The sequence below is a fragment of the Cnephaeus nilssonii genome (assembly GCF_951640355.1).
Source record: "Cnephaeus nilssonii genome assembly, chromosome: 21".
NCBI lineage: Eukaryota > Metazoa > Chordata > Mammalia > Chiroptera > Vespertilionidae > Cnephaeus > Cnephaeus nilssonii.
Window position 1 is genome coordinate 27,298,536 of NC_137092.1, and position 22,667 is coordinate 27,321,202.

The following is a 22,667-nucleotide window of genomic DNA, read 5'->3' on the forward strand; positions in this document are numbered from 1 at the left end:
CCACAACTTTTTAAATTTGATAATTAATTGGTTTATTTTTACAGTATTATCTTTTCTTTGAAGAATGTCAGAATTTCTCATCTGAACATATCAATAAGGTAGGGATTTTGCTAAGTGAGGTCTACAGAGATTGGGGGAGTGAACCATGATATGTCTTCGCTAACCTGCCTAACTCATGCCCCTGCCTTCTCTGCTGCCTCTTAGCTATTGGCCCAAGGAGTTTTCACTTTCTGCTCTATTTTTAGAAAAGTGAACTCCTGATGTACTGAAGGCCTAAATGTGAAATGCAACACTATACAAGTAGTAGAATAGAATGTAGACTTTAGAGTGAGGGAGTGTGGGGCAAGATTTAAAATCACAAACAATAAAGAATTCATAGTTCTGACTTCATAAAAAAGCAAAATTTCTGTTCAAGTGAAGATAATATTGTAATTTCTAATATGCCAAAATATTAGGAATCTGGATGGTGAGAATTTATGAGAGGAAAGCAAGAAAACTTGAAAGAGGATCTATTGACTGAAATAAAATTGAGGAATAAGGGATTAGGCCTATATGAGGTAGGAATGTAATAATGTGTAAGTTAGGTGGGAGAGAATTATTGGTACAGAAGTCAATGGAAGGATTATGGGTTAAATTTTTTGAGCTAGTAGTGCTAAATGATAATAAAGGTTGCCTTGGAAAGGGGTGGATATTAGATGAAATGAAGTAGAACTGAAAATCATAGACTATTGAACTGGGTTATCCACACAATCCCATAATCTTTTAAAAGATGGGTAGGAATTTTGGGGAAATGAAAGACTGAGCCATGTATCAAAATCCTCAATGTCTAAATAAAGATATGGACACCTTTAGGATTAGCTACTATATTCAAAGAAATATCTCAACATACTCAACTGTAACTAATACTGGCTATTTATAAATGGCAACTCTTAGGATCAATGTAGGAGAAATATTTTTTAACAAAGGATCATTATATTGTATTTAATACAATCATATTTCTCCTCTATTTAATTTATCTATTTAGGAGACATCTTATGTAGTGTCAAAAATTTCCACTTTCTTACTAAACTGACTGTTGTTTAATATTTCAGCCTCTTAACTTGTGTGCAGATCTTAGTGTATCAGAGAATTCAGGGTAAAAGAAGATGAAAACGTGGGGAAAGCCTCTGAGATATGACAAGCCATCTTTTAAGTCTAGGAAATTTTGTAAATTTTCCACAGATTTACAGAAGTCTTGCAATTGTTTACATATCATCTGATTGCCTGGTCTGCTCCAGGTTGGGCTGACCCACTTCCTGGTTTGATAAAGATTGCTTGGAAGCCACGAAAACACTGGCAAGATTAATGAGATTCATTCAGAGGAAGTAAAGACTCATTTTCTTTATGTTCCTTTATAAACATTTCCACGCCTATTCTTTACCTAAACCATTCACACAATTCTTACCCCCCTCCCCCCCAAAAAAAATACCGCACTAACATTACAAAAACAAATTTATATTCTGGTTCTCCATGGATGGTCCTATGTCTGTGATCAGTGCCCACAATAGGTGAAGATTTTAAGAACTATTTTTTTTTTTCCTCTCTCTAGCCCGAGCAGGTCTGCCTAGGGCAGGCTGGCCAGCAGTGTGTAGATTCTTGACTTTTCCCAGGAAGTGTTTCACAACACGAGCCCAGGTGAATTTTATTTTTAATTAAAAAAATATTATTTTATTAATTTCAGAGAGGAAGGGAGATGGAGAGAGAGAGATAGGAACATCAGTGATGAGAGAGAATCATTGATCAACTGCCTCCTGCACACAATCCCCACTTGCCTGCAACCTGGGCATGTGCCCTGACCGGGAATCAAACCTTGACCTCGAATCAAACCTTGACCTCCTGGTTCATAGGTCAAAGCTCAACCATTGAGCCATGCTGACAGGCCAGGTGAATTTTAGAAGATGTTTATTAAAGCTGAGGACAATGAAACAAGGAAGGGCTGGGGAAATGAGCCCAGGCTGGTCTGCTTTGGCTCACTAAGAAGTCAGAGAAAAGGGGCCCTTGGGGAGAGATTCAGGGGGTTTGCCCTGGATGAACTGCTGCTGCCCATAGCTCCCTGGTTGCAAGCCTCATGGAGTCCTTTAGAGATCAGAGATGCAAGCCTGTGGGGGAAGAAGGGTGGGGGAGGCTCGTGCCAGCTCCTGGGAGGGAGAGCTCAGGCTGGGTCCTTCATCTTGAAACTTTTCTTTCTCTCTTGCAAGCAGGAATCTTAGGGGAGTATTTCAATATAATATTCACCAGCCTTTTGCTGATGTACCAGAATGAGATTTATTCTCTTAACTTCATCTGTCCTTGGGTGTGGTTGGCACAAATGGCACTAATTGGATTTCTGCTATGTCTCCCTGAGTAGGTGATTTAAGCTATTTACCCTCTGGTTGGGGAGAAGTGCAAATCATTGACTCTTACGTGTCCCTGGTTTAGGGAAAATAGTATTTTCTAGATGGCTGCAAACTACTGTTTTCACTATCTGTCTCAGTTTCCCTATTCCGCTTGTCCTAGATTACTGGCCTGTCTCAATAACACGCAGTAAAAGTAATTCTGCTTGGTATAGACCTTCCTTCAATCCTGCTGTTTGTTTCTTCTTCTGACTCAATAGTCTATTAACCTTAATGACTTCCCTAGAAGCTCCATTTACAAATATAGCCTCACAAGGGATTAGAATTTTTTTTTTCAATTACAGTTCACATTCAATATTACTTTGTATTAGTTTCAGGTGTTCAGCATAGTGGTTAGATATTCATATATTTTAGGGGTTATAATTTTAACATATGGATTTGGAGGGGACACAAACAGTCCATAACACCAACACCCTAACTTTATAAAGTAGAAAAAGATCCAGAGAGAATGATAGAAATTCAAGATTAAAAAAGACCCAAAGCTTGTTAAGATTAACCATTCCCCTGATGTTTTCTACCAAAACCTTTTAAATAAGTTGATAAAATAAATTCATGGCAAACTTGATCTCTTAGTTACTTGATTCTCAGTTGAAAGCTCTTTCTTTGTTATTACTACCCTCTCTCCTTGTATACTACTCTTTAATCTTTTCTAAGTTGTTACTGATTCCCTTTTACTGCAGGAATATCTATTACCCTACATTTAAAAAATAATTTTTATTTTTCAATTACAGTTGACATATAATATTATATTAGTTTCAGGTGTATACTGCAGTGTACAGATGGTTGTTCTGTGGATTATTTGCATTTTTAATGTGGTTATGTGAGCAGCAGAGTACTGCATTTACCTACACCACCATCTTGACCAGAAGACCTATTGCCCTACATCAAGCATATCAAACTCAAAGGCTAACACTGGCCAAATAAACAAGGCATGTGGCCCGTGGGCCGCGAGTTTGACATGCTTGCCCTACATTCTTAACTTGGATCTTATTCAGAGGCCTAAAGAACTGTCTGAAGTTTTATGACAATTTTTGTGTTGTGGTTATTTGTTGTTTTAGGTCGATAGCTTTTATCAGATTCTCAAAATAATCTGATAGCAAAAGAGTCCATCCTCTAAACCAGTGGTTCTCAACCTTTCTAATCCCGCAACCCTTTAATACAGTTCCTCATGTTGTGGTGACCCCCAACCATAAAATTATTTTCGTTGCTACTTAATAACTGTAATTTTGCTACTGTTATGAATCATAATGTAATTATCTGTGTTTTCCGATGATCTTAGGCAACGCTGCTAGCGGTTCTCTTAGAGTCTAAGCTATGTATCCCACCAGAGTGACTTAGTAATATCAAAAGTCTCTTCAGTGCTAGATATGATATATCTACTCAATCAAAACCCAGTAAGGAGTACACACACACACACACACACACACACACACACACACTGAGTGGCCAGAATATTATGATCTCTGAACGCATAATAATCTGGCCACTCAGTGTGTGTGTGTGTGTGTGTGTGTGTGTGTGTGTGTGTGTGTGTATGTGTGTGTGTGTATTAGAGGCCGGGTGCATGAATTCGTGCATGGGTGGGGTCCAGACAGCCTGGCCAGGGGGAGGGGACATGGGCAGTTGGCTGGCCTGCCTGCTGGTCAAACTCCTGGTCGAGGGGACAATTTGCATATTAGCCTTTTATTATATAGGATATACACTGAGTGGCCAGATTATTATGCATTCAGAGATCATAATAATCTGGCCACTCAGTGTGTGTGTGTGTGTGTGTGTGTGTGTGTGTGTGTGTGTGTGTAATTTTTGCTTATATATTTTTATTTTTTATATATGTTTACACTGTAAAAGAATGACCTAAATCAGACTAATTATATATCACCTTACATAGTTACCTTTTTGTTTTTTGATTACAACACTTGAGATTTACTCTTCGCAAATTTCAAGTATATAATATATAAGAGGCTCGGTGCACAGTGGGGTCCCTCGGCCTGGCCTGCACCCTCTTGCAATCCGGGACCTCTCGGGGGATGTCAGACTGCTGGTTTCTGCCTGATCCCCGCAGGCGAGGCTGAGGTACCCCACATATATATATATACACACACACACATATATATATATATATATATATATATATATATATATATATATACATATATATATATATATATGTATGTATATATATATATATGTATGTATATAAATAGCTACCTTACATTGTATGTCAATCCTGTTCCCAATTTATCATATATTTTATTGATTTCAGAGAGGAAGGGAGAGGGAGAGAGAGATAGAAACATCAGTGATGAGAGAGAATCATTGATTGGCTGCCTCCTGTATGCCCCCCACTGGGGATAGAGCCGGCAACCTGGGCATATGCCCTTGATCGGAATTGAACCTGGAACCCTTCAGTCTGCAGGCTGGCACTCTATCCACTGAACCAAACCAGCTAGGGCCTAATTTATGTTTTAAAGGTAAGGAATATGAGGTCTGCTATTAACCACACTTATAGAAAGTGGCAGAGCCCAGGTTTGCCCAACTCTAAAGCCCATGTGCTGGCCGGAAGCATGTAGTCAGTCTGCCACCATGCTGTTTATCAGGAATGTGAAAAGTCATGTTCTTGAATGAAGTGATTTAGTCTAGAAATTCAAATAGGATACCTCTATTTCAAATGAGGCTCTGAATTTCTAAACATAAAATAGAAATCATGTTCTAAAGAATACTTGTTTATTTGAATTCACTTTATGAAGAATACTTATAAGATATACCACTTTTTAAACGAATAAAGATGATCAATATGGTAAAAGGGAAATCTGTATCAAATATTTGGCATAAACTTAGCAAAGCTGGAGCTTTAATAAAATTGCACTGTTTCTAATACTCAAAGCCTCTCTCTCTCTCTCTCTCTCTCTCTCTCTCTCTCTCTCTCTCTCTCTCTCTGCAACAGGCACCTTTCATCTTAAACAGCATTTCAGATAACACAATATTTTGAACATTTCTTAATAGTGATAAATCAAGTCTGAGTAAAATATAGCATGACAATGTTACAGAAAATTTACATTTTAAATGGTTGTTTTCAGGGTGTGGATGAAAGAAACATTCTTGTCTTTTTGCATCATCTCCAACTATTTTTGGCTTAAGGCGAAAGAATGTTAACCCATTGGTCTTTTTTCCTTGCTTCTTTCGGAATACTATGTAAGTAGAGAACACTCCTTCAAGAGCAGGTAAAATACACCCCACCCGGTATTTGCGAAAGTTGTCATCAGGAACAGATGTTGAGTAATAGCCAGAGAAAGTCACGCTATGATGCTTCTACATCACCTGTTAGGATCAATCAGGTACAAGAAAGGGCAAGCAAATGCTCTCTGGACAGGGTCCGGGTGCACAAAGATACAGAGGTGCAATGAAGCACATAGGATGAGGCACAAGACCAGCCCAAATACTGAGCTTCTTCCATTGGTTTCACTGAGGAGTCATCTAAGAAAGAAATTGGGAAGTAAACTGAGGATAACTGTTCCTATGTTCTTTATTTTAATCAAATAATGACCTGTTCTCTGAAATTCTTTCCATGTTTAGCTTGTAGGTAGTTTGGCCATTTATTTTTCTGAGCAAATTTACATAGAATGTTGAAATAAATTCTACTTAATTTAAGGCATTTAAGTAGATTATTATTGTGAGAGCAGTCTGATCACTTGAATACTATTGTGTTTAATGAAAGTCCTTGAAAGTAATGCTTTTTATCTAGATTAAGAAACAGAACTATTTAAAAAACTATGAACTATTTCTTTGTTTTATAAGTCCATTTTAAAAAATAATTTTTATTGCCAAAACTGGTTTGGCTCAGTGGATAGAGCGTCGGCCTGCGGACTGAAGGGTCCCAGGTTCGAGTCCGGTTAAGGGCATGTGCCTTGGTTGCGGGCACATCCTTGGTGGGCGGTGTGCGGGAGGCAGCTGGTCGATGTTTCTCTCTCATTGATGTTTCTAGCTCTCTATCCCTCTCCCTTTCTCTCTGTGGAAAATCAATAAAATATATTAAAAAATAATAATTTTTATTGATTCCAGAGAGGAAGGGAAAGGGAGAGAGAGATAGAAACATCAATGATGAGAGAGAATCATTGATCAGCTGCTTCTTGCACGCCGCACACTGGGGATTGAGCTTGCCACCTGGTCATGTGCCCTGACAGATATCAACTGTGACCTCCTGGTTCATAGGTTGACACTCTACCACTGAGCCACGCCGCCTGGTCTGTACTGTTTATCTTAAACTATTTCCCTTTATTTCATAGCTAGACTGTGGGCTAAGCTCTGCAAACATTTGAGCCCTTAATAGTACAATGGAATTGGAGATGGAGATGGGAAACAACTGTGATTTTTTAATCTTTATTTAAATCTCAGCTTTGTTGAAAACTCTAGGAAAAAAGCAGCTCAGAGTTTCCTAAGACTGTGATATTAAGTTGTTAAAATATACTTATTAAATGTTATGGCACATGTCAAAGGTATCTCTATCTCTATCATCTATATCTATATCTATGGAATGAGGAAAGTGAGGAAACTTTAGGGGTTCAATCATTTGCTTTGATTTTTCATTCTCACCCCATTACTTATTGTTGTAATTATTGATTATTTTCACATAAGTGATGTATATTTAAATCTATATAGAGTAATTGGTTTTGATATACCAAAAACATTGCCATTTGAATAGGATGACCCAGGTACATTCCTAATCTTTACTACAGTTCTAACATGGTAAACCCTCTATCCAAATAGTGACTGGGAGTTCTCTTTCCTTACACATTATATTCTATGATAAAGATTGAAATTTGCATGCTGGAAATTCAGGTAGGAGTTGATGTTGCAGTCTTGACTCGAGATTCTTTAGGGCAGCAGGCTGGAATCTCAGGCAGAGTTTTTAATGCTGTTGCCTTGAGAAGTTCTTCTCTTCCAGGGAACCTCAATCTTTGCTCTTAATGTTTTCAACTTGATTGGATGAGGCTCACCACATTATAGACGAATATATGCCTTACTCAAAGTCTACTGATTTCAATGTGGGTTTTTTTAAAATATATTTTTATTGATTTCAGAGAGGAAGGGAGAGGGAGAGAGAGATAGAAACATCAATGATGAGAGAGAATCATCGATTGGCTGCCTCCTGAACACCCCCTACTGGGGATTGAGCCCACAACCTGACCATGTGCCCCTGACTGGAATCGAACTTGGGACCCAGGTTGTGGGTTTGATCCCTGATCAAAGTGCATGTGGGATCAATTTTTCTCTCTCTCATTGATGTTTCTCTCTCTTCTTTCCTCTCTTTCTCCCTTCCTCTCTCTAAAGTCAATAAAAAATCTTTTAGAAAGAATTATACACTTAAAACCTATATAAGTTTATTAACCAATGTTACTCCAATAAATTCAACAAAAACTAAAAACAGCTAAATACTGATACCTTGCGTTTAACTCATAAGATCTATTTCTTTCTTCTGACATACTGAAATGTAGATAATTATTTGCCTACCCTAGGTTCATGAACATATTGTTCTGTTTTTTTTCCCTTCAAAGCTTTTTATTTTTATCTTTTACCTGCATATCCATAAACTGTCTTGAATTAACTTGTGTGTATTGTGAGGTATAATTGCGGTTCTTTCTTTTCATGGGGATATTCAGCTCTTGCCATGCCACTTATGAAGAGACTGTTTGGCTTACCCATTAGATTTCATTGACACCATTGTCAACAGCATATTGTTTGGCTGAACTAGAATCTCCATCCTACTTTCAAATTTCTTGGAGAAATCAATTTTCCCAGCTTGGTTTAGGCCCAATCTACTGTGGCAGTTTGAATGAGGATTAAGAAAATCACATGGTACAAAAATGGCCTATAAATCTATTCCCTCTATCAAGAACAACATTGTGTCTCTTCGTCTTTTAAAAACCTTTTTGTTTCGCAATAACTATTAATTCACAGGAAGTAGCAAAGAAATGTACAGAGAGATACCATGAAAACTTAAACCTCCTCCCCCAATGTTGACATCTTTCATAATTATAGTACAATATCAAAACCAAGAAATTAACGTTGGTAAAATACACAGATCTTATTCAGATTTTGCCATATATACATGCATTCGCGTGCGCGCGCATGTGTGTGTGTGTGTGTGTGTGTGTGTGTGTGTGTGTGTGTACAGTTCTATGCAATTATATCACATTAGAGGCCAGCGCACGACATTCGGGCACTGGGGGAGGGGTCCCTCAGCCCAGCCTGCGCCCTCTTGGGGATGTCCGCCTGCCGGCTTAAGCCCACTCCCCACGGGAGCTCCCTGTGGGAGTGCTGCTCAGCCAGACGCTCCTTAGTGCTGCCTCGGGGAGAGTCTCCAACTGCCGCACTGCGCTCGCGAGCCATGAGCCTGGCTTCTGGCTGAGCGGAGCTCCCCTTGTGGGAGCCCACTGACAGCTCCTACGTTGAGTGTCTGCCCCCTGGTGGTCAGTGTGCATCATAGCGACCGGTTGTTCTGCTGTTTGGTCTATTTGCATATTAGCCTTTTATTACATAGGATATGTAGCTTTTTGTAACTACCACCTCAGTCAAGATACAGACATTCAATCCGCATCAGGCTTTCTCATGCTCTCCCTTTATAGCTGTAGCTAACCCCCTATTCCTAATCTGGTAACCACGAATCTGTTCTCTATCCCTATAGTTTTGTTATTTCAAGAATGTTATATAAAAAGAAGCATATAGTAGGTAACTTTTTAAGATTGGCTTTTTTTCACTCAGCATAATTCTTTTGAATTCTACCCAAGTTGCGTGTATCAGAAGTTTGTTTGTTTGTTTTGCTGCATAGTACTCCATGGTATAGACATAGTACAATTTGCCACAGTTTGTTTAACCATTAACATTTTGAAGGACATTTGGATTATTCCAGTTTTTTTTCTTTTAAATAATTCCTTATTGTTGGAAGTATTACATTTGTCTCATTTTTCCCCCATTGACCCCCTCCAGCCCGCCCCTGCCCCCCACCCCAGGCTCTTACAGACAATGGGATTATTCCAGTTTTTTAAATCTATTATGAATAAAGTCTCTATGAACATTCATGTTTAGATTTTTGCATGGGTATAGGTTTTCATTTATCTGATATAAATGGCCAAGAGTACAATTACTGGGTTGGATGATGTGGTTGGCAAAATAATGGTCTTCCAAAGATGTCCATGCCCTAATCCCTAGAACCTGTGAACATGTTGCTTTACATGGCAAAAAGGACTTTGTATATGTGAAAAAATTAAGGATCATGAGGAAGGGACATTTTCCTGGATTATTGTCATGGGCCCAAAGTAATCAAAAGGGCCATTTTGGGAGGGAGGCAAGAGGGTCAGAGTCAGAGATATTAGAAGATAGTACCCTACTGGCTTTGATGACAGAGAAAGGGACTGTGAGGCAAAGGATGCAGGTGGCCTCAGGAAGCTGGAACGTTGAGTCAGATTCTCCTGAGAGTGCTCAGAAGAAACACAGCCCTACTGATACCTTGAGTTTCACTCATAAGATCTATTTCTTACTTCTGACATCCAGAAATGTAGATAATAAATTTTTTTTTTTAAGCCAGTATGCTTGTGATAATTTGTTATAACATCACTAGAAAACTGATATATATATATATATATATATATATATATATATATATATATATATATAGTAAATTTTTAGTTTTAGAAGAAACTACCAAACTAATTTTCAGAGTGGATAGTTCTGTTGTTTTTTTTTAAGGTTTTACTCTTTATTCAAGAATCAACATGTATTTTACTTCTTTCATGAAACCCATTCTTATTTATTTGAGCAAACCTGAAGAAACATGGCTGGAGCACAGTGCACAAAGGTGAGAAATTATAGTGGATGAGATCAGATAGATAGGCAGGGACAGATTAGTGAGACCCTCATAAGATAGGATAAGGTGTTTAGATTTATCCATTGTGTAACAGGAAGCCACCAAAAGATTTCAAACAAGGGAGGGGCATATGATTTATGTTTGAAAATGACCACTCTCATAAGTAGAATGGTTTGGAGCACAGCAGTAATAGAAGAGGGAAAACCAATTAAGAAATTAATGCATTGACTAGGTTGGCAGTAGTGGAGTTGGAGAAAAGTGACAGATTTAGGATTTATCTGTGGGATATAGTCCATAAGACTGCTGCTCGACTGGCTATGGGCATGAAGAAGAGCGGGGGTTTTGCTTGAAAACCAGGGGATGGTGATATCCTTAACTTTGGATTATTAATACTTTGGGTATATGGTGCTGAGAGGGAAGAGATGTAAAATAAGCCATTATTTATGTATTTGAGTAGAAAAGTTTCAATGGACAATTAGAGGTTGGTTCTAGAGATATAAATTTGGGAGTGATTAATTAGTGTTTCAGTTTTTGAGCTTGGATAGGATTCACCTGGAAGAGTACAGTTAAAGGAGAGGGGGGACAAAATACTTGAATTTATAGATATAATTGAGGATGAAGAGTTTTAAAACTGAGTAGTAGCACTCTGTGAAAATAGAGAAAGACCAGGAGAGGATCAAATCATATAGCTTCTTTCAGTAAAGAAGCTATAGACATTTGTGTTAAATGCTACTGAGAAATCAAACAGATTAGGAGGATTGGTAAAATTAATTAAGCTGTGCCAGTTAAGAACAATGGAAGGAGGTTGTCATGATGATTGGCAAAGGAATCTGAGCTAGGTGCATAAATTAGGAAATGTGGAGTTAATGTGGTGAAAAATACTGAAGTGATGAGGGTGATAGGTCAGTAGGCCTAGGGAAATTGGAGAGTTAGAAGTTAGAGTGTGAGTACTAAAATAGGTGAGCTGTAGGTGTTGGTAAAAAAGGAGGATACTTGAAATCAAGATTTGGATAGTAATTAATGATGATGAGATCAAGGTATGTATGACCTTGGGAAATATGCATCACAGGAATGGAGAAGGCCAAGGAAGAAAGAGGCCAGGCAGAATGGTAATATGTGGTCCATTTGGATATTGAAATTATCAAGATGTCAAGAGTCGGGAGGGTACAACAAAAGCCAAAGAGCCAGGTATCGATGACTTGCCCAACTAAGTATAATATCTTCCTCTTTAAACTTCCTTTTAAATTTTGTACCTTCTTAGTAATTCTTTTCTAATTCTTTGCTTTTATGTACTTGGTGTTTTTTTTTTCCTTCTAGATTAGGCAATGAAAAAAAGTTTGTTGCCATATTCTGTAGCATGAAGCACATGTTTTCCATATGGTGTGGCAGTTAATAAGATTATGAATAGTGATCCTATGAAGCCTCTGTATGACTGAGGGCAGAGCCACTTCATTAAAGGCTAGTCTAGTTTGGAATAGGTAGGAAAATACAAAACAATGGTTTACTTTAAGTATAACCCTTTAGAGAAATCATACGCCATATGACAAAGATACATAGAAACAGTCCAAATTTATTTTAGAAGAGATTTTTCAATTCTTTAGTATAAAAATAAACAGACTTATTTCAACACTTGTACTTTACATAAATTTAAATACAGTCTGAGGCACCAAAACATTCACACACACATTCCAAATTCCTGGGTTCAGACAGCAGGTTGATGTTAATAACAATTCAGTTTTTAAATTAGGGAAGTTAATAGTTTTTATGCAAGCCCTTCTAATATTGACTATTTCTTTTTCTAACCTTTTAAACATAAAATCTTAAAGAAAATTTCCCTGAGTTATTTCTTTAATGAGATTTCATCATCTCCCTCTACCCACGAGACATGCTCTTATTTACATAAATACTAATGTTATCCATAATCAGTGCTTGATTAAAAATATTAAAATCTACAGTACTTTGACTAATGTCTCTTCAATAAGTTATGATGGAATGAATTAATGTAGCGTCCACAGGTCCTTAAAAAATGTATAAAAGGTCAGTTTTATGGCACTTCCAGGCTGGTGAGACACAATGTTCTGTGTGCTGGTGTATAGGTGAATCTTAATGACATAAATTCCAACCTTATAACTCAATGTACCAGAGTCGGGTTCCTGAAAATTCATTCACATCTTAACCCAATAATTTCTCTTGTAGTTTTCAAAATTCAAAGAGGTAATCCCAAAGAAGAGATAGAGAGGCTTCAACCCAGTTTATAACAACAATGTCCTAACAAAACATAAATAATAATCCTCAATAAATTAATTAATGTACAGTACCAGAAAATGTCAGCTGACAATGAGATGTGGATAAGAAGAAGCATTATCTTCCTGGGAACTATTCAGGAATAGTGTGCTTTTGTTTTTAAAGGAAAAGGACATTCCTTAGAGTAGGACTATAAAGCTCTTCTTGTCAAGAACCCCTTACAGTTCTTTCTAAGTCTCTTTGTAGCTTCTTCAGTTACACATAGTTAAAATTAAACATAAAGTTCTCTGTCTTTCACTTAACACTTGAGCACACCTTTTTATCAAGGACTTTTTTTTTGAGAGCTTTTGTTTTCTTTTATTCTTCTTAAGAGGAGCTCTATAGTAGTCCTGAGCTGAGGTTTTCCTGAAATCTTGCAAAAGTTCCGATAAGAAAATATAGGTAGAGTCCAAAGAAAGACAAACTGAGGTCTTGAAACCAGAGAAACAAAATAGAAGAAGTAAACTGATCAGAAGAGCTTCTCTTAGCAAAATGGCTAGAAGAAAATCAAAGGACCAGTGTGCAGGTAGTTGCTTCCAGTGTATCATGGAAGATACACTGTAAGAATCGGAGTGGAGACAGAAATGTGCAGCATTTTGCCATCTTGTAACAGCATTTAAATATTCAAACATCTTTGCTGTGGCTCTCACTGTAACAGTCTAAACTGAAATTCAAGTAAAAAGATGTCAAATGACATCTGTTTTTCCCTTTAACTTGGAGAAAAGACATCTTTAAATCATTGACACAAAAATCTTCACAAGGATAACCCCTTTTTCCTTAACAGAAGTTAAGTCACATAAGGAGTTTAATATAAATATTAAATAATTAAAAGGAATCATTCATATAAATAAATAAATATGATCAATAGGCTTCTACAGTTCAGCTGAACGTCCTTTTAGTAGTACGGTAGGATTGATATCCTCCAGTCCAGAGTGGGAGGGGTTCGCATTCATGGTGACTGTCTTGGTGGGCTTGGGGTCCCCAACACTGAACGACGTAGAGGGGCAGCCTTTCACGTTATTGCAGATGAGAGACTGAATGGAGGCAGTATTGATGATTTTAAAACCCACTTCACCGCCAAAAGTGCTAGGTTTCCAGTAGTGAGGAGAACATATAGGATTGCCCATCAGTCCCTTCAAGGAAAAGGGGGCTCCAAGCTCTACCATGGTCTCACCAAAGATGCTATCTGGGCGAGGCTCTTCTACCAGAAGGGCAGGATACAGCTCCATGGCATCAATGTCACCATAGAGCTCTTCTAACTCGGCAGCCATTTCCTTCTCTCCTGTGAGGGTGACAAAGACAGACACAACCGATGTAAATGTTTACAAAATACAACAAAGTAGTTTTATCCCTTTCCTCAGTCTGCTTCCAACTTCTCTGTTGTTTGCATTAGGCCCTCTGAATCTTTTAAGAAGTTTAGAAACTCTTTCTCACCTGTAAGTTCTTCAAATGATTCATAGGGCTTCATCCGAAAGCGCTTGCGGTACTCGTTAAGAGGCTGATATTTCATGTGTCTGCTGTGCTCAATTGAGGCCTTGGCTACTTTTCGTACTGCAGCGGGAAGATTCCGACCGCCAGCAACCTGGGGAAAAGGAATTACATTATAAAACAACATCTTTAGGCATACTTACAATTTCTATTTTAAAAGCCTTCCTTAGGTACCAAGTAACTAAGACCTATGCTCCCATCTGAGATCTAAACTATTCAAGTTTGAAATGATCATTTCTATAGTCTCCAAGATTATAGAAAGTTTTTAAAAATACCTATAGCCTAAGGTATGATTACATATTGCCATTTGATAACTGTAGACTAAAAGCTTTGACTTTTCAAAAAATGTGAGGCTTCTTATTTCAAGAAGAGAATTTTATTAGCAAACAAATTACCTTTTTAGTTAAGTTTAATAAAAGACATTTCTAGTTAGGACTAGTCCTCTGTTTTATTTTGTTTTTTCAATAGTAATGCTTACCCTGCCAGCATTTTGCTTGCTGAATGATTCAACAAATTGGGTAATCCCATGTTCCATTAATAAAGAATTGTTGTAGAGAAACTGTTGATAGCTGTACTCCTGGTCATCAATTTGAAAGGTGTCAGGCAGAAGGGGGTGCCAGTGGTAGAGAGTGTTAAACTCAGCAGCGATACGGTTTTGGTACTGGAATTGTTGGTTGAAGAGCAGCTCTGGGTCAAACTTCAGTTTGAAGTGATAGCCACTCAAGTGCTGTACATAGTCTTCAATCACAATCTTAATAGTTTCTCCTATTTGCACAAAATAAAACATTTAGAACATTAATTCTTTCTGATCATTAACTTTCAAGCAACCAAAATGCAATTTTGTTGACGTGCTATTCCTTCACTTCTACTTTTTCATTTTTACCATGAATACAAAAGGCAGTTCTATATTATAATCATGCTCACGGATTAAGTTAATATGGAGCATGTAATTTTAAATTCACTACATTCCCCCAGAGTGACTTAAAACATAGCAAAGGTAACGAACTAGTTTTCTCCGGGGAAGATGGTTTTATTGAAATTATTCTCTTATCTTCCTTACCTATCAGTATTAGCCTGCTTGTCTGGAACAACCGTTCATCATCCCATTCTGGATGCTCCTGCTTAAGCACATCACACACCCTGTTATGTTCACGCAGCCAAATCGTGGCATACATCATCAGACCAGGCACCAGACCAAATACCTCCTGGCCCACCGCAAACCGCAGGTGTTCAGGGACATGAGGCGGGTAGATCATCTCGGCCTGGGTATCTTTGACTGTGGGAGGATAGACCTCTCCATCAATTACCTAAAAAAACAGTGGTAATAAATAAACATTAACTTAAAAGCTAAGAAATGCATTTCAACCAGAGATTTAAAAATATAGGCAAAGGGGTAAGTCATAGCTAATTCTTAATATTCAAATGGGACAAACCTGATATTTCAGTTTTCCATCCTTGAAAAGGCGCAGTTTATGCTGTCTATCCAAAGTTTCACCATACACATGATTTAAATCCACCTGGAAAGTTATAGAAAAAATTCAGTTTGCTGCTATTGAAGTTGTTCTTATATAAAGCATCTATGATATAATTTATTATTAAACAATTTGATGATTTATCTTGCTTCAATGAAAAACTTTCAATAAAACACTTTTTTCATAGCCACAAAATACTAAGTTAATATGTTTATCTACTGAAGCTACAAACCTATATATGTCTCTTGTGTTTAAAGGCATTAGTATCTCCTATGCAGCCTATTAATATATCATATGCTTTGCTATAATTATATGGATATTTCCTTTAAAAAGCATCAGCAAATGTATTATTGATATAAAATTCTTACTAATAAATGAATTGGAATCCAAAGTATAATGCAAAAATTTCACCTTATAATATTTAAAGCAGCATAATCAGGGTACAAACATGCTTTTGAAGACATAACTTGGCAGTGCTAATATTTTGAACTAAAAATATGAGCCAAATTATAAATGATATCTGTGTGTGTGTGTGTGTGTGTGTGTGTGTGTGTGTTTACTTAACCAGTGAGTTAAAATGAAACTCCACCAAAAATTTTATAGACAGGACACTTTTCAAAAAGAGGGTGAATTACTTGGTGTGGCAAATAAATACATGGTCTTCAATGTTGGCACCTCACTATGATTAGCTATATTTCTGATTTAGTTCTATCTTACCCCATGACCCAGTCCTTTAGTGAAAGCTGGTCCTCGCTTATGATCTGTCTTGAAAAACTGATGGGTGAAGTGCTGGGCAAAGAATGCGAACATCAAATTTGTGCCCTGGGGATCAGGAATGAACTCTCTTCTTATCATAAATTTATCCAGGATCACTTCTGAATCAGGAAGCTCTTTCTTCCCTGAAAAATGAGAAAACCAAGAATTCATCCATATATTCAAGGAAGCAGATAGTATACTGTCAATTTATCAGGGCCTTTCTCCCTCACAGGAGAAATACAATTGTGACCAGGATCATAATATAAAAACAGTTCCAAGACACTGGGAAGCAACTTCTTATTTATTAATTTTATCTACGGTTTAACTAGTATGAGTCCAGTTTTAATAAAAGAATTAAAAAACATTAAGATATTCCCTTTCATGAAATAGTCTACATGGACTCACAGTTTCAAAAAATCTCCATAGATATCCATAAGAAAGGAAGAATTATACGTTTATTAGCAAATAAATGATAATGTAGGGTCAAATGTTCTAAGTAGCAATTCAACCTCCCCCCCCCCCCCCCGCACTTCCTCCCATTTCAATACATCTCTAACTGCCTCCTCTCACTCACCTTTCACACCCATGGGAGTTGGGCAATCATCAGCCACAGGAGGAAGAGCTCTGGTGTAATAGGAGAGATTCGAAAAGGCTTCCCAGCTTTTATAGCCATAGTGTGCATTATAAGTTGGTGGGCTGTCAATCAAATGTGATCTGGCTGAAATTTTCAAGAGAAAAAAATTTTGTTTAATTTGTTCCCATATGCAAGGCAAATCAATATTCATTTTTTAAATCGTAAAATGTGCAAAATAGCACCAGAAATTGAATTTAATTCCAACAATAGTACTCTTTTAAAACATGTACACTTTAAATTCTAACTGAACTTAAAAGAATGATTCATTAAAATGCATCTTTAAGAAAGTATATATACTTTACACAAGACCAAATGGTCTACCATCTTGATTTTTTAAGTAACTATCCAAGAAGCTTGGGAAAGATGGACAGAATTGTAAGCAAAATTCTGACTGTAAGACAAGCCTTTATAAACTGGATGGGACTGAAATGTCTATATTTTTTGCCATTAAGTTAGAAGGCACACTAAAAAAGTATATTTAAAATCATTTTGATAAGGTTGGAAATATGTTTTTGGATTAGGTTTAGTAATCAGGGATATTATAAAAATTTTTTTCCTTAACTGAAAACCTTAGAAAGAGAATGTACTTACACGTCAACACATATTTCATAATTGCATTTCTCAGGAAGGGGATACTATTGACAATGTCCCAGACTCCCTTGAAGTGGGTAAGTATGTAGTGCACTGTGTTTGGAGTGGGTTTCAGGAGTAATTTTATTCTTGTCATAAATTCAGCTGCAATGAGAGAAAAAAAGGATGGCGAAATTAATGGGGCACATTAGAAGATGCAAATCCGTAAAATGACAACTATATATATCCCCCTTCCAAATGAGAGCACCCAAAGGCAAACTTACGTGTTGAACAGTTCTCCCCGTAGAATCCTGTTCGAGTACAGTCACATGTATACTGGTCATATCCAACACTCATACATACACCTTGGTTTTGGCATGGGTTGGAACAGCAAGGATTTGCTACAATAAAAGTAAGGGCAGTAAATAAATTGTTCCTCAGCATCTTAATCTTGACTTAAACATTTACTTGTTTTACTTCCTATGGATATACTTTATAATAATCAATTCTAGAAATATACAAATAGTCATGGGAAAATAAAGTTTTTTAAAACCTGCCTCACAGAACGGTTATAAAGCAGTAATACCTACTTCCTATTCTAAAAAAATAATGGAAATCATGTTGCTAAGCTCTTTCTTAGTAACGTTTTAGATGCTCAAATCAGCATTAAGAAGCTCAAATAAGTAGCTCTCTCAAAATTAGGACGGATAGATCTAGGGAAAATTGCGAAGTAAAAACAGCTTACTTTTAAAACACTTTGCCTATCTGAAAAACAAAAGCAAACAAACATAAACCTGGACTTTCCTGAGAAGGAAAGCACTAACTGGGGTATTTAAAGAAAACAATTACTCCACTCAGTAACAGTGGGTACCACACACAAACATTCCACATGTATTGACCTCATCCTGTCTCATCAAAATGACAACCTGCAAATTAGTATCACTATGCCTATTTAGCTGATGAGAAAATAGACCCAGACCAGTTAAGCAACTGGTCCTTGATGTTCAGAGCTGGTGGCAAAGCTGGGATATCTCCCCAGTTCTTTGGGGTCAAGTGGTCCAAGTTCTTTACAAAGTCCACAGACTCCCTATTCCCAGAGTGCTCAGAGCGAGGGGCCAGGGCAAGTCCGAGTGGAGACTTGCGGGGCGCGGGGCACCAGGTACCCACCTGCAGCGCGGAGAGCCAGGGCTGCGCAGAGCAGCAGGGCGCGGGCGAGCATCTCTGCGGCGGGGAGCGCGGCTGTGCGCTCAGGCAGTGGATGGAGCTGGAGGAGCGCTGGATGGAGCTGGAGGAGCGCTGGATGGAGCTGGAGGAGCGCTGGCGGAATTCCTGGGCGTACTCTGTAAGCGCTCTCTCGAGTCCTTTGACAACTGGAAGCTAACGGAGAGAACCTTCCTTTTATGCGTGAAAACTAGCCCACGTGACGCCATGACTAGTTCTTTCCGCCTTTCTTACCCGCCCAACTCACCCCCCCCCCCCCACCCCGCCCCGCACACTTAAAAAATTGCGTAAGACCCAGGTTACCCAAGCAAATGACAAAGTCAGGAACTCGGGAAGCTGCTCTTTCTCGGCTTCCCCAAGGTGGGTGCAAATCCGATTCCCACCCTCCACCCCCACTCGTATCTTTACCCTTTCCCCCCCCATTCCCCTATCCCCCCCACCCCCCCACCCCAATTCCTCTGCCCCTGAGCTCGGGTTTGCGCCTTTCTTATTCCCAGTCTTCTGTGTCGGGACTCCGGGACTCCGTGGCGGTTGTCTGCTGGCGTGAGCGCCCGGAGGTTCCGGAGCGCAAGTAGGGAATCCCCTCCCTCCCCCCTCCAGCGTCACCGCCGCCTTGTCTGGGTCCCTAGGTCTTAGGAAAGCCTGGGAAGTTGCAATCTGGACAGACCCGGATAATCAAAGCCAGGAAAGGCTGGCACGCTTTACACGCGTCCTGTATTTCAAACATGTCAGCTTTGATTTTCGTGACAACCTTTGACCTACTGTATAGGCAGCAATACACGCCTTTAACATTTTTTAAAAAGTTATGTAGCTGAATGAAATATAATAGCTATAGTGCGTGTACATATCTGTAACTTCTCTTTATAGCTTAATTGGGTTTACCACAGGAAATACTGTTCTCAGCACCACCACCTGCTCCTTGCTTCTTGGAGAGGAAGGAGGTAAATCCCTCTCCACAGCATGACTCCTAAAGCAGTTATCCAGTAAATAGTCAATTTGAGCCGGAGATGTATTCCCCCCTATTTCCTCTCCTTTCAAGGGTCCAGAACCCGCAGGGATGCTAAATGTGCAAAACATCTGCTTTAATGCACGTATTTCTTTGCGTGTAGTTTCTACCTTTTTGGTCACCAGCCCTTCACAGGAGATACAAATAAGAGGGAGAGTTTAAAAGGTGTTTTTTGTTTGTTTGTTTTTTTGTTTTTTTTTGGTCTTCTCTGCCCATTTTTCCAAGATGAGGTGTGACAATGGTTCAAAGTATAACACTGCATTTAGGGACTAGTTTTCTGTTATTTTGGAACATAGTTTGAGGACTTGGATGGAATGGATGTAAAGGAAGGGTTATTTTTAACAATTTTGAACTTTCTCATCCTTTCTTTTTGTTTAATAGCTATCTTTTGGGGGTGAGGGGAAAGGTGTGTGAAGGTGAACTAGTAAAAAAAGAAATTAGCAGCAGCAAAGTGGAAGAATAAAATGTTCAAAGAAGCCATACATTCTTAACATTGATGGAAAAGTACTGCATAACACCTGAAATAAAACCACATCAGATACCACAATTTGTAGAAATCTTAAAGAAAAGAAAAAAAGAGAGATCCACTTGGAATTTTTTATCATATTGCTCAATTTACACATTATCTGATTGTACATGAGACACAAATGACTAAAATTCCATTTCATCCAGGAAACCTTTCTATCCTCTAGTCATATTTAATCATTCCATCTGTGACACTCCCATTTACTGTACTGTCTTACACGAAATTTCAACTCAGAACATAGGTCTTTTAAACAATTCCTTTAAACCCAATTTTCCATTTCATTTTAAGTTGTATCTCCTCAAATTTTAAATTGATTTTTAGGACTGCTGATTCAAGCTTAGTTAGATGCCTTGCAAGAATCCATGCTCTCACTCTGAGAGTGTACTAAATGTTTACATGGTAATCCTGCATTCATTTTGAAGTTGGCATCATCATTATCCTCCTCATCACGTCTTAATTATATACCTGCTGTGTACAGAAGTGTGTTCTGTTGTTGGTTGAGACTGAATTCTAAGGTGAGGACAAAACAAGGCATAGAGAATATTCATGTTTATACTACTTGGAACTTGAAGAAATGGAAATCTGTCCCATAGTGGAAGTTCAATAAAAACATCTATTTGGTTAAATGTCTTGGTTTAAGCTACACTGTAACTTGTGTAGCACAGTAGAGTGAAGAGAGTTCAGTATACCTGTGCAGTCAGGAGAGAGTTCAAGGAAAAAATGACACTTGGGTGGACACAGTGTTTGTTTTTAAAATATATCTGTATTAACTTCAGAGAGGGAGAGAGAGAGAAACATCAATGATGAGAGAGAATCATTGATCAGCTGCCTCCTGCACCCCCCCCCCACCCCCACTGGGGATTGAACCCAAAGCCCAGGCATGTGCCCTGACCTGAAGTTAAACCATGACCTCCTGGTTCATAGGTAGATGCTCAACCACTGAGCCACACTAGCTGGGCACTAAACCTGTTTTATTTGGAAATGTAATACGATGAGTATTGTGCCATGATATACCCTAGAAAATCAGGCTTTGATTATGTAAAAAGTATAGCTCTCACTTTTATATATAGTCAGTGTTTCTGTGTATATTTAGATAAATATGTGTATCTGTTATACTTCTTTTATTTAATCTCTGAAATTTCTTGGGAAATCATCTATTTGAAGGGAAAAATCTTCAGAGTATTCTGTTGAGTTTTACTGCCCCCTTCTGCTACTTAAATTTTTATCAACTTCTTTTTCTCTATGTGAAGATAACTAGGTAGATCTTATGTCTGACATTATAATGTTCTTAAAAGGCTACATGTGCGGTGCTCATTTTAGATTTAACTTTCATGAATAGACTGAAAAGGAATAAAATTGTTATTAATAGAAGCGATAAGCCATTCATATAAGTTAAAAGAAAATTGACAAAAAGACTCTCACTACCCAAAATTCCAAATGAGCTAACATCTTTAAGAGAGACATTTTTTATTACTCTTATAGAGTGCTACCACTCAAAGAGGGAAGGATACTTGCATCCATTATCTGGGGAAAGGAGTTTCTTTCCATTTCCCTCCCTGCTACTTTGGTTGATTTAGTGACTCACTCAGAGAGAGTGGAGATTGCCGGTAGTCGTTTTCATTCATGGCATCCTGGCTAGAAAAAGAGCTTTGCCATCTTGTATCAGCTTTATTCTTTTTTATTTTTTTATTTTTTTAAAAATTTCTTTATTGATTAAGGTATCACATATTTGTCCTCATCCCCCCATTCCCATCCCACACCCCTCCCCACGCATGCCTCCACCCCCCTGTTGTCCTTGACCACTGGTTAGGCTCATATGCATGCACACAAGTCCTTTGGTTGATCTCTCTCCCTTATCCCCATCCTCCCCTACCTTCCCTCTGAGGTCCGACAGTCTGATCTATGATTCCTTGTCTCCGGGTCTGTTCTTGTTCATCAGTCTATGTTGTTCATCATTTCCCCTAGATGAGTGAGATCATGTGCTACTAAAAATACACTTATAAGAACCGAAAATGAGACAAGCAATAATGGTTATGCTGAGAGGCAAATTAATCAGTCTGTAGTGAGTTTCTTTCTGGGCCAACAGTTCTTTTGAGACCCAATTTCAATGTCAAACAGTTCCTTATGTGTACATGTCAGCAATGATATTTCAGTTCTGGTTGGTGGACAAATGGTGGTAATGCAGGTCTGACCCTCTCTGGTTTGGTCCTGGGCAACCTGCAGTGACGCACAGCTGCTGACTGCTAGTATGGCAAGGCATGGTCAGCGTCTTCCATCTCTGGACTGTTTCTCTTCTGTCTTCATGGCTGGAGTAGTCCTGTCAATTCCTCTCTGTTGTAGGAATCCACATGGTCTCGGAGTTGTTTTCTGAAAATATACAAACATATTCTTGACCAAAAGTTAATAAAGGAATCTTTT

The 22,667-nt window shown here is 38.3% G+C and overlaps 2 protein-coding genes across 2 annotated transcripts in view; one reads left to right on the top strand and one right to left on the bottom strand.

Moving 5' to 3' along the window:
- Window positions 1-11,843: 11,843 nt before the first annotated feature.
- On the bottom strand, window positions 11,844-18,886 carry PTGS2 (prostaglandin-endoperoxide synthase 2). The gene is made up of 10 exons (XM_079761549.1): window positions 18,664-18,886; window positions 17,781-17,897; window positions 17,518-17,661; window positions 16,867-17,010; window positions 16,254-16,435; window positions 15,498-15,581; window positions 15,125-15,371; window positions 14,543-14,829; window positions 14,011-14,158; window positions 11,844-13,858 (listed from the first exon to the last, which is right to left on the bottom strand). Exons 1-10 carry the CDS (start codon window positions 18,713-18,715, stop codon window positions 13,449-13,451), a joined length of 1,815 nt encoding a protein of 604 aa, XP_079617675.1. The 5' UTR covers window positions 18,716-18,886; the 3' UTR covers window positions 11,844-13,448.
- Window positions 18,887-19,026: 140 nt separating this feature from the next.
- PLA2G4A (phospholipase A2 group IVA) overlaps window positions 19,027-22,667 on the top strand; it is a 232,561-nt gene continuing 228,920 nt past the window's right edge. Inside the window, exon 1 of the mRNA XM_079761548.1 lies at window positions 19,027-19,077. The gene's annotated coding sequence lies outside the window, so the exon portion shown is untranslated. The remainder of the gene's footprint in view (window positions 19,078-22,667) is intronic.

Bases quoted from the DNA above. Each gene is read 5' to 3' on its own strand.
- PTGS2 (XM_079761549.1), bottom strand. From the start codon at position 18,715: ATGCTCGCCCGCGCCCTGCTGCTCTGCGCAGCCCTGGCTCTCCGCGCT. The intron at 16,436-16,866 runs GTGAGTGAGAGG...CTCATTTTTCAG, and splicing joins AACTCCCATGGGTGTGAAAG to GGAAGAAAGAGCTTCCTGAT. The intron at 14,830-15,124 runs GTAAGGAAGATA...TTGTGCAAATAG, and splicing joins AAGCAGGCTAATACTGATAG to GAGAAACTATTAAGATTGTG.